The sequence below is a fragment of the Eleutherodactylus coqui genome, chromosome 2, assembly GCF_035609145.1.
Source record: "Eleutherodactylus coqui strain aEleCoq1 chromosome 2, aEleCoq1.hap1, whole genome shotgun sequence".
NCBI lineage: Eukaryota > Metazoa > Chordata > Amphibia > Anura > Eleutherodactylidae > Eleutherodactylus > Eleutherodactylus coqui.
In genome coordinates, this window is record NC_089838.1 from 295,250,911 (window position 1) to 295,265,805 (window position 14,895).

Here is a 14,895-nt window from a genome sequence, read left to right on the forward strand (position 1 = left end):
AACATGCTGCAGATTTCACACCGAAGGTCAATTTTTGCTGCGGTTTCTTTTATGCAGTGTGTGGATGAGAGTTATTAAAATTTCATCCACTTTGCGGTTACCATAATATGTTGCAGATTTGCTGCCTGCAATCTCACCTGGAAAATCCACAGCATATCTGCCCGCTTTGGCCACACCCAAAGGGTTGTCTTAAAGGCAACCGTCACCTCCCAACAGCACCACAAACTAAGCTATACTACTACTCTCCCGTTCCCGTGCGGTCAGCTGCTGAAGTCCGTGTGTGGCACAATAATCTGACTCTTGTCAGATTGTTATGCACGCACTCTCCCATAGAAATCTAAACGAGAGCGCGCACACCGCAATCAAGAGATTTTTGTGGCGACGTCGATGGATAAATAAAGGAGTAATGATTTTTTTAAGGGGGGAGGAAAAAAAGGGCCGCGTCATGAAGGGGTTAAAAGCATCCTTCTAGAGGCACACTAAAAAAAGGGGAACAATTTTTATGTGTTTTAAGCTCTTCTTCAGTTTGTGAGGCTTGAAACATGTAAAAATCATTCCCCTTTTTACATCTACTTCTATGAGGATGTTTTTAAGGATGCTATAAGAAAAGCTTTCTTTTTAACTCAGTGCTGGAAGAAGTCTTGTGTTTTGGAACTGGATCCATTCATGGCTAACATCCTGCGTTGCACAAAGCTACTTAGATTCCAGGATAGTGTCTGCTGTTGGAGAGTTGATTTCATTTTTTCTATTGATTACTTCCCCTAATAGCATAATAACTGAGCTTGTGGTGCTGTTGGGAGGTGACAGGTTCCTTTAAGGCAGTCAATGTGGCATATATCTTGTATATGTCATCAATATCTGATTAGTGCGGGTCACAGCGATTGACTTTCATATGGTCAGCCTGACAGAAGATGAAGTAGACTGTACTTTCCTAGGACTGCTGCTACTTCCTTCTACTATTTGGCAGGGGGCAAAGCAGTCTGCCGCCTCTGATTTTAGCTATAGGCCCTAATGTTTACTCCCAGCCAACTTCTTTAAAGGTGATGTACAGTTTTGGATGTTATACCCTTACTGCCAATGTAAGCATGCCTGTTCCATTAGAAGGGTTTTAGTACCATGATGCTTTGTGAGGGGCAAATTGTTTGCCTGTATCCTTTATACATCGTAGGTTGGTTCCATTTCATAAGCTCACTTAACCCCTTAGTGACCAAGTTTTTTGTTTTTTTTTCCTCTCCCCTTTAAAGAAAATTGTAACTCCTTTATTTATCCATCAACGTCGCTGTATGAGGGCTTGTTTTTTGCGGGACGAGTTGTACTTTTCAATGTTACTATTTAATGTACCATATAATGTACTGCAAAACTTTTTTAAAAATTTTAAAAGGTGTAAAATTACTATGATACCAAATTTATATAGTTTTTTTCCTTGCTGTACTAGTTTTATTTTTTTTTCAAAGACATTACGTTTTTTACAATTATTTTCTCCCATCTTTTGCGTTCAATAGCTTTTTTTATTTTTCTGTCGACATAGTTGTGCCCATTTTTTGTAGGACGTCTTGGATTTTGCATTGGTGCCATTTTGGAATACTTACGACATTTTGATCGCTGTTTATTTTTTCTTGGAGACAGGGTGACCAAAAAAAGCGCATTTCTGGCATTCTTTCTTTTTCTTTTTTCGGACGACGTTCATTGTGCGGGGTAAATAATACATTACTTTGATAGATCGGACTTTTATGGACGCAGCAATACCAAATATGTATTTTTGTTTTATACATTCTATTATAAATACTTTATTTTTAATAATTAGTAGAACTTTATTGTTCTTATTTTTACTTATTTTTTTACTCCCCAGACGGGACAACAATTTGCGATGCTTTGATCGCTCCTGCAGTATGTTGTAATGCGATAGCATTACACCATACTGCAATCTGGCACGCAGTCTATCAAGCCACCCTACGGGAACGGCTTCATAGGCATTCTGCCATAACTGCCCCGGCTGCCATCACACCCACACGGGTCCCTGCAATCTCATCGCGGAGGGCCATACGGGCTTGGGCCATACGGGCTTATTGTGGCTGTTGCCACTGGCCGTCAGAAACAGCCGGCACCCGGGATGTATGAAGAGAAATAGCCTCGCTATCTCTCTTAATACATAAGCGGCCGATTGTGACTGTCAATACGCCTTTTACAGTCTCTAAGTGGTTAAAGAGGTTGTACCAAGACTACAAGTTCCCCTGTATCCACAGGATAGATGTCTCCTGTCACTTTTCGGGTCAAATGAGCGCTGGCCAAACATTCATGGTGAGCGCACCATTCATTTCAATGGGAGTGATGGAAATACCCGAGCTGGTTGGGCATTCGGTAGTCCCATTGAAAGTGAATGGAATGTTGGTGCATCGGTGTGACCAGTGCTTTGTTCAGTCTCTTCCTCATTGTGGGGTTACTGCATCCCCGCAATGAGAAGGACGAAGGTCACGGATCCCCCTTTAATTGAGATAGGCAAGAGTCTCAGCAGCAAAACCCCCCAATCAGTATGGTAAATCCTATCCCATGCAACTGAAAATGGCTTAAAACCTGCAGGAAAATCGAGAAGGCTGCGTTATTTCTTGTGCGACCAAAATGCGCAGAAAAATAAGTGCATGTGAACAAACCCAGTGAAATCAATGGGTTCTATTCTCTACTTATACGCCCATGTGACGCCGGCCTTAGTCACATGAAAAAGAGGTTTATTTTCAATCCGGCCCTGCGGGGACACAAGCCAGGAGTTCAGTACAGCAGGTGTGCCCATATGACCTAATTAGACGCAGGATGACTGATTCACCCATGTGGAGCCAGTTTTGCCCGTCATTATGTGTACACCTCATTCATTCATAAGAAGAGGGCAGAAAGGGCGCTAATTAAAGGAAATTAAATGCCCTTGATTTAAGGACATGGAAAGTACAGTAGTTACTCTGTGCTGCGGTGGAATCCTGCTCACCCATTATAACCCTTTAGGAATAAAACAAGGGCTACACAGCAGCTTTGGCCGCGATGGGAGTCACATGACCAACGATTGCTCTGTAGCCCTGTGAACCAGTAACTCCATAGAAGTCAATGCAGTTGCATTAAAAAAAAAAAAAAAAATCACAAATTTATGCTCACGTCCTCTTTTATGTTAATGCGGTTGCATTGACCTGTAGATTGCAAAAAAATCCAACTCCAGTGCACGCTATGGTATGTTCTTACACCATTTTTGACATGGAATCTACAAAGATTCCGCATCAAATCTGGGGTGAGATCCACACCCTGAAGTGTCACCTTGGTTTTAATGAGAATACAAGAGGGAGAGTTGTACTCCACGTGTGGAAGTGATATCTACAGATGGATTTTCATCAATAGCCATGTTGCATTTTTCTGTGTGAACAAAGCCTCAGGGCTTACTCACACGAACGCATTTGCACTGCGTATTACATGTGCAAAAATTGCGTGCGCAATACTCACGGAAAAGAACCCATTGATTTCAATGCGTTTGTTCACGAGTGGATTTAACGCGTGTATTGCATTCTTGCAAAAAAATATGCAGTATGTTCTATTTCTGTGCGTATTAGGCAACAAAATAGTACATATTAAACTAATTAAACGTAATTGTCTATTGAAATCAACAACCAAAATTTAGAGAAGATGCCCACAGCACAATCAATATATCCCCTGCTCGGGGGAGGCAAAAGCTGCACAGCCGGTCCCGGAAAAAGGACTCCACTTTTCCAATACCATACATCTTCAAGTTCAATATGAACAGCAGCAGGATGGCTCCAGTGCATAAAAACAGGTCTTTTATTACATCCCTTTAAAATAGTACAGGCAACGTTTCGACCATTCAATTGGTCTTTATCAAGCATCAACGGGAGAATGCTTGCGTGTTTTTTGCGCACACAAATACGCAGCGCATGCACACGCAAAAAATATGCTCGTCTGAATGGACACATATAGTCAGGTGGTCAAGCTTGACCTTGGTTAGGGTATATCCACATGTAGCCGATATGCCAAAGCTGATTTTGATGCAGATCCGCAATAAAAAAAACCCACAAGAGCAACCAGGAATTTGATGCAAATTCTGAGGCAGATTTGACCATGTACTTACAAAGAAAAGAAATCCGCAGCATAAATTGATGTGATATGGGCGGGCATGGAGGCTCTAGTACCCTGTTGTACCACCTCCATCTTGGGTACAAGATGTGACACAGGTGGGCATGGAGGCTCTAGTACCCTGTTGTACCACCTCTAGCTTGGGTACAAGATGTGATACAGGTGGGCATGGAGGCTCTAGCACCCTGTTTTACCACCTCTAGCTTGGGTACAAGATGTGATATGGGTGGGCAAGAAGGCTCTAGTACCCTGTTGTATCGCCTCTAGCTTGGATACAAGATGTGATACGGGTGGGCATGGAGGCTCTAGTACCCTGTTGTACCAACTGTAGCTTGGATGTAAGATGAGATACAGGCAGGCATGGAGGCTCTAGTACCCTGTTGGGCCACCTCTAGCTTGGATACAAGATGTCATACAGGCAGACATGGAGGCTCTAGTACCCTGTTGTACCGTCTCTAGCCTAGATGCAAGATGTGATTCGGGAAGGCATGAAGGATCTAGTACTCTGCTGGGCCACCTCTAGCTTGGATACATGATGTGATACAGGTGGGCATATAGGCTCTAGTACCCTGTTGGGCCACCTCTAGCTTGGATACAAGATGTGATATGGGCAGGCATGGAGGCATACAGGTTCCATATGGTATCCTGCGGCATATTGCTCCACATTTGCTGTAACTGAGCCTCTAGACTGTGCAAACTTAAAGGCGGTCTAAGTTGGCATTCCAGATGGTCACATACATGTTCAATTGGTGATAAATCTGGTGACTGGTCAGGTCACGGAAGTGTGGCAATGTAGCGGTTTCAGGCACTAGGGTGGAGCCTCAGCTGTAGCAGCCACAGGTCTGGAGAGTAGTTGGGGAGGAGCCAAGAGTCAGCAATCGTAACTCTCGGTTTGCAGTACAGATGTATGAGGTGGATAGCGTAGTCAAAAGGGAAGCCAAAAGTCGGTATCAGGAGGTCTTGTAGTAGAGGAGTAGGCAAGAGCTTGACCAAATGCTGTGGAGCAGAATAATCACGTAAGGAAGGAGGGATCAGGGCCAGGTTTATATAGCAAGCCTAATCAGAGACAGGCAGGGTCAGGACCAGGAGACAGGAACTGGATAACCAGGATCATGGAACAAGGCCGAGAGTCATGCAGGGGATCTGTTCACAGGCGTACAGGAGGTCCTGGGTTTGATTCCTGACAGACAATCCTCTCTACTGGTGTTTTTTGTCGAGGGCATCCTGAGCCCATTCGTCTTGTGTGCGCGCCCTAATGCATTCACTGGTCCCAGCACCTCCTAATGGTCTGGCCAGAACGGTGGTGGGCAATTCATCGATATGACGCATCCCAGTAATGCGCCCCTCTCAGACTCTGGTAACTGGGCAAAATCTCTTCTCTGCGTTATAGAGGCGTCCAGTGGTCAACAAGCTCTACACAAGCGGAAAAAAGATCCATTACAAACAAGTAGCTTCTGAGAGCCTTTTAATAGGCCAAAGGTGGAACCACTTTTAAGGCCTCAGATGGAAACACCGTTCGTCTAATCACATTGATGTAACTGCATGCCTAATTTTGCAGCAAAACGACAACTTCTTCTAGGAACACATTTTTTTTGGTCAGAACACCTATGGAGTTTTGTGAGGACACATTTTACCTTACGCATGAAAAATTATGCAATTGCCTCAGTAAGGCCTCTGGCAGACTTGTTGTAAGTGCGAATTGCACCCGAGAGGCTCTGGTAAAATTCGCAATTGACAGCACATGGACACCACTCCGTGTGTTGTCCAATTCCCACAGGCACAGCTCGTTAACATGTTTGGAATATCTTATTTCTCGTTCGGAAAATGGACAGAATGGAACTGCGTGAAAAACTGTCTATCTGCATGTCCTCATAGACATATAATGGTGTGGTGTGCTGTCTGTGGTTTCACAACCCCAAATACGATAGTGTACACCCAGCCTACATATGGCGTATGAAGTGTGTACAGCAGTTGGTAATATTTTTAATGGCATGTGGCTAATCACGCCATTTTTGTGTGAAAAGAAAATGCCGCCCATCGCAACCGGCTAGATTCATCCTATATAGGCACCCAACATACGATAAAGGGGTTACGTGAACCACATTTGACACATGGCAGCAACGTGACAGGACTGCCCCTTATGTACAGTAAAGGAAGTCCTGGCATACTGTCAACCAGCCCACTGGTGCCACTTTTATGCAGATGACTCGGTTATTGACCATCATAAAGCCAAAAAGAAATAGCGCAAGCCCTGGAATGCCATTATTATAATTTGGCCACTTTCAGATGAGCGTATACTTTCTTTCACACTCGTCGGTGTTTTATGAATGGTCGGTCTGTATTCAAATGGGCGATATTCCTGCCCAAGTTCTGTCCGATTGGGAGATGGACAGAACTCGCACAGGTAAAGAGCCCATTCATTCCAATGTGTTTATTCACAGGAGCCATTTTTCTCTTGGACGGATAGTCCGAGTTTAACCCTTTGCAATCCAATTTTAGATTCAGGGTTTCCTAGGAGGCTCTCTCTTTCTGAAATTATACAATGGCGCCATCTGCTGCCTAGAGCCAGTACTGTGGTATGGGGCATGCTGGAGAGGCCCCCCGACAACAGAGCGGCCAGTAATATACAGTAAGAATATCCTGCCGGACGTCTTCTAACATCGAAGCTGTACAGCCTTCAATCAGAATGTCTTCAGACGTCAGACAGTGGATTGGAAAGGGTTAAAAAAATTGCAATATTTCCTATTTTGGGCAATTCCTGTTAACGGACGTCCTATGATTTTCTATGGCAGCATTAAAAAACGCATCACTTTCCTATTCCGAGAGAAAAATCACTCATGTAAATTAGATTGCTTTCACACGGGCTACAAAATCGCACGATTTTGAAGCGAAGCAACAGCGCTACAAAACGCATGTATGTGAAGCCCCTGGTTTCCAATGGGTTCCTTCACATTAGCGATGTTTTGTCTGATGCTATGTTGCTAAGAAAAAAAATAAATTGCAGCATGTAAAATATTGCCATAATATGCGATGTTTTGCAGCCCAGGCTTCCCTATGGAGCATCTTTGTTTATCGTATCGCATAGCACGTACTTGCAATTTTCGTGCTACGCTACAAAATCGCGTGTACAAATCTGCGATACCGCCCGTGTGAAAGAGGCCTTAACCCATTGATGGATGATCTTTGTACATTCTACAAAGCAGAAAAATTGCAGGTGAATGTCACCTGTGTAAATATACAATCAAGGTGCATTCATGTGGGCAAGTACAAGAATCTCAGACAGCGCAGGACCGGCGACTTCTGCCTGTAAATGCCATTTTTGCCAGAAAAAAATGCATCGTAGCACTTGAAATTTTCACACATTTTTTTTCAATAGTAAAGATTGAAAAATCGCATCGCACTGAACTCAGGGTGTATTCACATGGATGATGGTCACACGTGATATCTAACCAAAAGAAATGTGGTCAGACATCACAGGTGTAAGTGATCAGTAGATTTAAATGAGATAATTCATATAAGCACTTTTTTTCCCCCACTTACCTCTAGTCCGAGATGAAAAAAAATGTCTTATTTCTGGGTGATTTTGCTTAAAAAAAAAATAAAAAAATAAAAATCATCCATTATTTTCTATGGGAGTTGGGGGAGAAAAAAATAAAATAAGTCGCACTATACAAAGGTGCATTTCTTTCACAAAATGCATCGCACTCACAGCAAAAATCGCAGGATTGCACGCAGCCATGTGAATACAACCTCACAATTAGGGCTTATTCAGACAACCGTATATCGGCCGCATATTCACACCGGCCAATATACAGCATCTCTCTCTGCAGGGGGAGGAGGCTGAAAGAGTCGGGAGCAGTGCTCTGAGCTCCTGCCCCCTCTCTGCCTCCCTGCACTATTTGCAAAGCAAGGGAGTGGTGTGGGGGCAGGGCTAAGGTCCGGTAATTAGCTCCGCCTCCCCTCATTGCAAATAGTGCAGAGGGGCGGAGAGGAGGTGGAGAGTTAGCAGAGAGGGTGCGGGAGCTCAGTGCACTGCTCCTGACTCTTCCAGCCTCCTCCCCTTGCAGATAGGGGCGCCGTATATCGGCCAGCGTGAATACCCGGCCGATATACGGTCGTCTGAATAAGCCCTTTACATGCAACTATGACGCCATTTTTTTGCCTGCCATAGGAAAGAGTGGGTAAACAAAGGGAAAAATAGGAGTAGGCGCACGAGATGATATATTTAGCTCAACTCCTCAATTTTCATTATAGACCAGCATAAATAAAGGCATTTCAAAGCTGTAGCGCCCCTCTTCAGTACTTTGCTGGTAATACACATCCGGGGTTGTACTAGAGAGGGGGCGCCACAGCCTTGAAACGCCTTTATATAATAGTCTATAATAAAAATGGAAGAGTTGGGCTAAATATAACATCATGTGCTTCTTGTTGCGCCTACACCTATTTCCCCCCTTTGTTTACCCGATTCATACGTCGTCCTTTAATAATGTGACGTTTTTTGGGTCGGCTGCACTTATAAAAAAAAAAGTTTATGTCACCATTAAATTAGCATTTTTGTTTCCACACAAAAAAAAGAAAAAAAAAACACCTGTTTATAGACTTTACCTTCCTGGGTAGTGCTCCACCTCTTTTTTTTAGGTGGGCTTCACACGAGCGTAAGTGTACGAGTTTGCAGTTTGCATGCACCTAAGCGCTGCACATTTTTGCAGAATGAGCAATGCTTTTTTTTTGCACTCATAGGTGTATTTTACTGCACTTTTTGCGCCCGCAAGGCATGTTCATTTTGGTGCGGAAAAAAAAAGACGCACCAATTGAAATGGCTAATTAGTCGTAACGAATTGCAGATGTTCTTTCTCCTGTGCAATTATGCAGTGTTTCTCCTTGCGTTTAGCATGCGCCTTTGCGCACCCCCCCCCCCCCCCCCCCCTCATTCTCTTCTTTGAGGCTCTTTGGTGTACAAATATGCAGAAAAATAGAACAGGTTCTATTTTCTTTTCTGTGACTGTATTGCACGCGCAGAATGCTTTAATGTGAACGAGCCCAATGAAATCAATGGCTTCTATTCTCTGCATATCACGTGTGCCTTAGCGCAACATTTTGGCGCTATGAACATGGCTTTTTGTGCCTGTTTCAGCGAATCCAACGGAACCTTTGGCAGCCACAGGACATGTTTTTTTGGGCATGGGACACAGCCCGATTAAAACGGCTAGCCTAATGAGTTCCAGGTGTGTTCTTTTCCAGTGGAATTACGCAGCGTTTCACGCATCTCCTAGTGTATTGCACATGCATTTGCACAATCCCCCGTTGACTTCTATGGGACCTTTGGTGTGTAAATACGCAGAAGAATAGATCATGCTGTATTTTTTTTCCTTGACCAAAATGCGCGTGCAAAATACGGAAATGTGAACGAATCCATTGAAATGAATGGGTTCTATTCTCTGCATGTTGCAAGTGCAAATTTTGCGTGTTCAAACACGCTCAGGTGAAGTCAGTCTAAAATTGTGTTCCTTTTATGTGCGAGTTCTGTCCATATCACGGAGAAAGCGTGAAAATCGCCCACGTGAATACACCCTAACTACCACGTATGTTGATTGCGGCCACATTATATAGCGCATTTAACCTCCAATGACCTATCAGCTTCCACGAACCATTTCTCGCCACTTTGATACTCATACCTTTAGGAAAAAGTAACAGAAACAAAAACCAGCTATAAGAAGCAGCAGCGGGTCATGTGACCTCCAGTGGATACAATGTAACAATAGTGTTCTGTTTGTACCTAATGTTACAATAACACAAAACAATCCCACAAAGCTCATAGAAAACACAATGCCCTGCCTCCACATCCAGTGCCAGTGCTGCCCAGAAAGATGCCAGCCCTCCCTCACATGATCCCCCTGCAGTGGGCTCCTAGAATAAGGCATCTGTAGAATAAGCTGCAGCCATGATGGATCCCTGGTTGTCATCAGCACAGGGAACTGCCTGAGACTTCCTCCATTGTCCATTACCTGTTAGTAAGGAAAAGAGACTCCTCCCTGTAGTGAGGTCACATAGCAAGAGAGAGAGGGGGAAGGGAGGAGAGAGACAGACAGCCAGTGCACCTGAGACAGCTGCAAGGAAGAGATCTCCAGTGCTGGCTGCTGCCCTGTGCCCCCCACATTCCTCCTCCCCTCCATGTGGTGCTGAAGGACAGCTCTCTAGCAGGACCCCACTTACCCCAGCAGAGGGGTGGGAGCACACAGACAAGGAGGGGGGATTATCCAGCCTGCAGGATTCCCTGTGTGCCTCTTCCTCCATTCATATGCCCTCCCTCCCCTGATGGGTCTTCTGCACTAGCCCTGCCACCAACACAGGAGGACAAGGATGAAAAAGAGCTTTCTGGTGCCAGAGATTAAACCCTTGGATGTATATGATGTACAGCAGGCCAGGATCTCTGCCTCACTCAGCTGGCTCATCTACAAATGCTATGGCCAAGGTAAGGGGGGCGAGGGGTTAATACAGGATCGTATATGGGTGGGAAATGGGGTCCTGCTGCTTTATAACTGCATAGGTTGGATCATGCTTGACATATAATACTTGTGGTTATATTATATGATGTGGCTGTCAAAGCTTCCATATAATGTCAGAATATGCTATTCTATACCATACGGGCACAAAAGGGTGGTGGAAAAATCCTTATACTAGATAATAAGTAATCTATATGCCCCTGTAGGGGCATCCGGCGAGGACAACTTTAAGGGTATATTCACACAAACGCAAATAAAGCCTATTATGTCATATGGTTTTATTCACACCTGCGGTTTCTCTTTTTTAATTGAACTGACGGTCTAAGCCAAAAAAAATTGCAGCGATTCTTGGATAGAAATTGCCTATTCAAGACTTTGGGTGCAATTTAAAAAATAACACATTGTACTCATTTGATGCAATCGTGATCCATTTCTATCGCATGTAACCATGAAGAAAAAGTGTAGAACCTTTTAAATTTCATCATTTGGACCCATCATGCCTTTTATGTACTTAAAAATCGGATGCAAAATGGATGAAAATCGTGCAGAAATATCCCAAAATATTGTGTGAAAAGGAAGGAAATCAGGAAAATTGATCCAATTTTTCCAGACTGGAAAACAACAAAAACCGCCCGCATGAATATACCCTAATGCTATATAACAATGTGGGTGAGCCACATAGGGGCATCCAGCATGTAATCTATAGACCTGCTCCTATGGGATCAATACTCAGTCTATAGGTTGTGGCCTAATATAGCGGAATTCCTGCACCAGCTGGGACTGATGCGGTGGGAATTGTGCTGTATTAGGCCACAACCTATAGAGACGTTACACCTGTAATATAGGATGACCTATAGGGATCTGACCCTATACAGGGGGGGAAAGTTGAGATGTGGAGACCCACCCTATAAACTCCTGTTTACATCCAGAGACCTCACTGCTGACTTAGTTATTGCTGTTTCATTAATAATGAGGGGAGGATCTGGTTAACCCGCTCTGCCCAGCTGTCTGCGGATGAAGATGGGATTTAGTGGGAATTCACATGAATTTGATTATGTTGTTGGTACATTTTATAGTTTATATCTTCATTTTTATATTTTTTTATGGTATTTTAAAAAAAATAGATTATTTTTTTTCCCCTAGTGATGAAATATCAGAAAAGCCATAAAAAATACTAAGAATATATTTGAAATATAAAAAATATAAAATGGACTAATATTTAAATGTAACATAATATAATCCATGTATAGAAATGTAAGAAAATGTGATGCAAAATCTAACTAAAATGCCCTCTTCTTGCCTGCTGCAGAACCTGTAATTCCCCCTCTTTATGTAGATGTTGCTCTATAAAGAGCCTTTTGTTTGGGGCTTTTTTCTTCTCTTGTTAAAGACCCAGTCGATGTGAACAGATATACCTGCCTCGCCATACAGAGGGCCGCATCTCTTTATAGGGGGTGGGGGGCATTTTACAAGGGACTCTCCTACCTTACAAAACACTTTCATGGCTGATTTGTAGAAGCCGTCGTTAAGATGATGTTAGGATTTTAGTTTTTTAACCCACCCATCTTTTTTTTCCTTTTTACACCTGTCTTTTGAAGGCTGTTTTAAAAGAGAGGCCCTCCTATTGTTTGTCTCAGGGTGTGTCGTAATATACGGGGTCCTTTATTTTATTGCTTATTGTTAAATCTGTCAAACCTGAATGGGTTAATTTTGACAGCCGTTTGTAGTGTAGGCCGGAAGAAGGGTGTGTTTTTGACTGCTGATTTAATAGCGTTGACGGTCACGATTGTCTGTCTCTTCCTTCTGTGTAGTCTCCTCCCTATGATAGGACTGTCACACTGAGTCATGTGGAGGCTGACCTGCAAGGCCGCAGCAAGGTGTGATGTCACCTGTCACGGATGACTCGGAATGTTCCCCATATTGCATTGCTAACGCCTTATCTGGATCATCTGTGCCACGTATTGACATATGTGCTGGTATGGGAAAATATCTGACCATAGTCAATCCTGGACCCATAATTCACTCTCGTAGGTGTTTGGCGATGACCATGGCAAACTGAAACCCAAAATTTTAAAGCAAAATGTGATCTTAAAGGGGCCACCACACCTTTTATAAAAGTGCAGCAGGTGACCTGACATGAAAGAATGCTCCACACAATACTGATATAGTGTATTATGCCAATGCAGTAATGAATGAGGTGGAGCATTGTACAAGGATTCTCTCTAAGGTTCTTTAAATGCCTTATCAGGTACCCTCCAGGCCCTTAGCATTCCTTTGAACAATTCCGGAAGTTCTCAGACCTTGAGATGCGATAGGTAATGTAATGATCGTGCGGGCAGACATTTTCTAGACTTCATCTTAGTAATGAAGTACTCTCAGATTGAAGTGGCTGATGAGAAGAAACAATAGACTGCATTGAATGGACTGTACGATGGACTTGGCTTTGCTTTAGATGGGACAACTATTGGTCGAAAAATTACTCAACCGACCAATAGTTGTTCCATGCAAAGTCTGGATCCGACCAAGTACTGAGCGAAAAATCACTTAGTAGTCTCTTCGTTTCAGCTCACTGAAATGAAGCAACTAGCGAAGGACTTCTTGCTCAGTGTAAACATCTTTGATGAACGACTGCCTGTTCACATTGAGCAGAGGCAGGTGGCTGGAAAAGATCTCTGCCACCATTGGGACGGCTGTTGGGTGCTCCTGCACCAGGAGGTCATCCAGTGTAAAGGCACCCGAAGACTGGGGGGGTATTATACCTCCATATTTTCATTCAACCCTTTTCGAAGTATCTTTGGGCTTCGTCACGTTTGTGCTAAGTACCTTCATTTTCCTGTTCTGTTACAGAAGCCGGTAGATGGCACCTATTGGCTGAACAGATCCGTCTTATGATGGAATGGCCACTGGGGTACATTAAGTTTCCATATGGCATTTTACAGGGCAAAATAGCACTGAATGTGCTGTTGGTTCGTGAAAATTTCTAAAACTTCAATAGAAGACCAAAGGCACATGGCTATATTTTTGGGTTGGGTGCTGTCGGTGTATTTATGGACGTCACGTGGCCCCATTATAGCTTGTGAGGCTATAATGGGGCCCCAATTTTACACATGGGCCAGTGGTTCATGAGAAACTTATGGCATGTCCTATTTCCAATTTTGTTTTTATGAATGAGACTAAGAAACACAGTTTCTATGTAGGTTGGACAGCACACGGATAATTGTCTGTTTGTGTGTTGACCGATGTGAGTTATGCCTGAATTTCTTGGGTGCAACTCTCGTTAAAACCGTGCATCTCTGGCATGATTCTTTAGAATTGTTCTATATCCTTAGCAATGGTGACCTGATCCCTGGAGGATCTAATGTGAGTGCAGTGAATCTGCTTGTTCTGTGTATTGGGCCTTTAATGGGCTGGTGGTATCTCTTGACCAGCTGGGCCAGCCATGGTTGACACTTTCACCTGGTACTAAGGGAGTATCCATGTGTGCCTATATCTTTCTGAGATGCTAAGCTCTACTGACATTCTTATTCTTGTCTTCTACATGGTCCACCTTGTGCAGTTATCTGGCTGTGCGCTATGTGTATGTGAGGACAGATTAAAAGCGTCCATGACTATATTTTAGGGCAGTGAGTGATCTATAAATTGAAATATCACCCAGACATGTTAGCATGTCACATCAGCGGTGGGTTCAGGTCTTGGATCTACTCCGGTGTGCTGAACAATAGGTCTTGCTACTGGCCCAGTGGCATTCCACCACATTATGGAGGTTATGGAAATCTTCAACTGATAGTGGGACATATTCCTTTATAGGCCTATATATAATCTATGGAGGCCCTGGCTATATTGCTTTAAGGCTGTTTTCATGTTGAATGGAGTATGGCTGCATATGTGCAGTGCTACTCCATTTATTTCAACTGACTGAAATAGCAGAGTACAACTATATCTGTCAGCCCCGCTGAAATGAACAGAGCAGCACTGCGCATGTCTGGCCATAGATCCATTCGAGTCTCCTACTGGGAGTGCCTTGAGGAGGAGAGGGGATACTGGACCCCAGTTCTTGGGATCAGTGGAGTCTCGGCAGTGAGACCCCCCACCAATCAGGCTTTCATCACCTAACCTATAGATGATAAAAGTCTATCTTGGTACAACGCCTGTACATGGATACCTGTGATGTGGCATCCTCAACCATAGAGTATTATGGAATCCATTTAATGGATACCTTTTTTACAGGATGCATCTGGATGGAATAGCGGAGTCTGTCGCACCTTTCAAT

The 14,895-nt window shown here is 43.6% G+C and overlaps 1 protein-coding gene across 1 annotated transcript in view; it reads left to right on the top strand.

Annotated features, from left to right (window-relative positions):
- The first annotated feature begins 10,183 nt into the window (after positions 1-10,183).
- CAMSAP3 (calmodulin regulated spectrin associated protein family member 3) overlaps positions 10,184-14,895 on the top strand; it is an 85,896-nt gene continuing 81,184 nt past the window's right edge. The window contains exon 1 of the mRNA XM_066593349.1: positions 10,184-10,594. Coding sequence (XP_066449446.1) covers positions 10,483-10,594 — 112 coding nt within the window. The 5' untranslated portion in view covers positions 10,184-10,482. The remainder of the gene's footprint in view (positions 10,595-14,895) is intronic.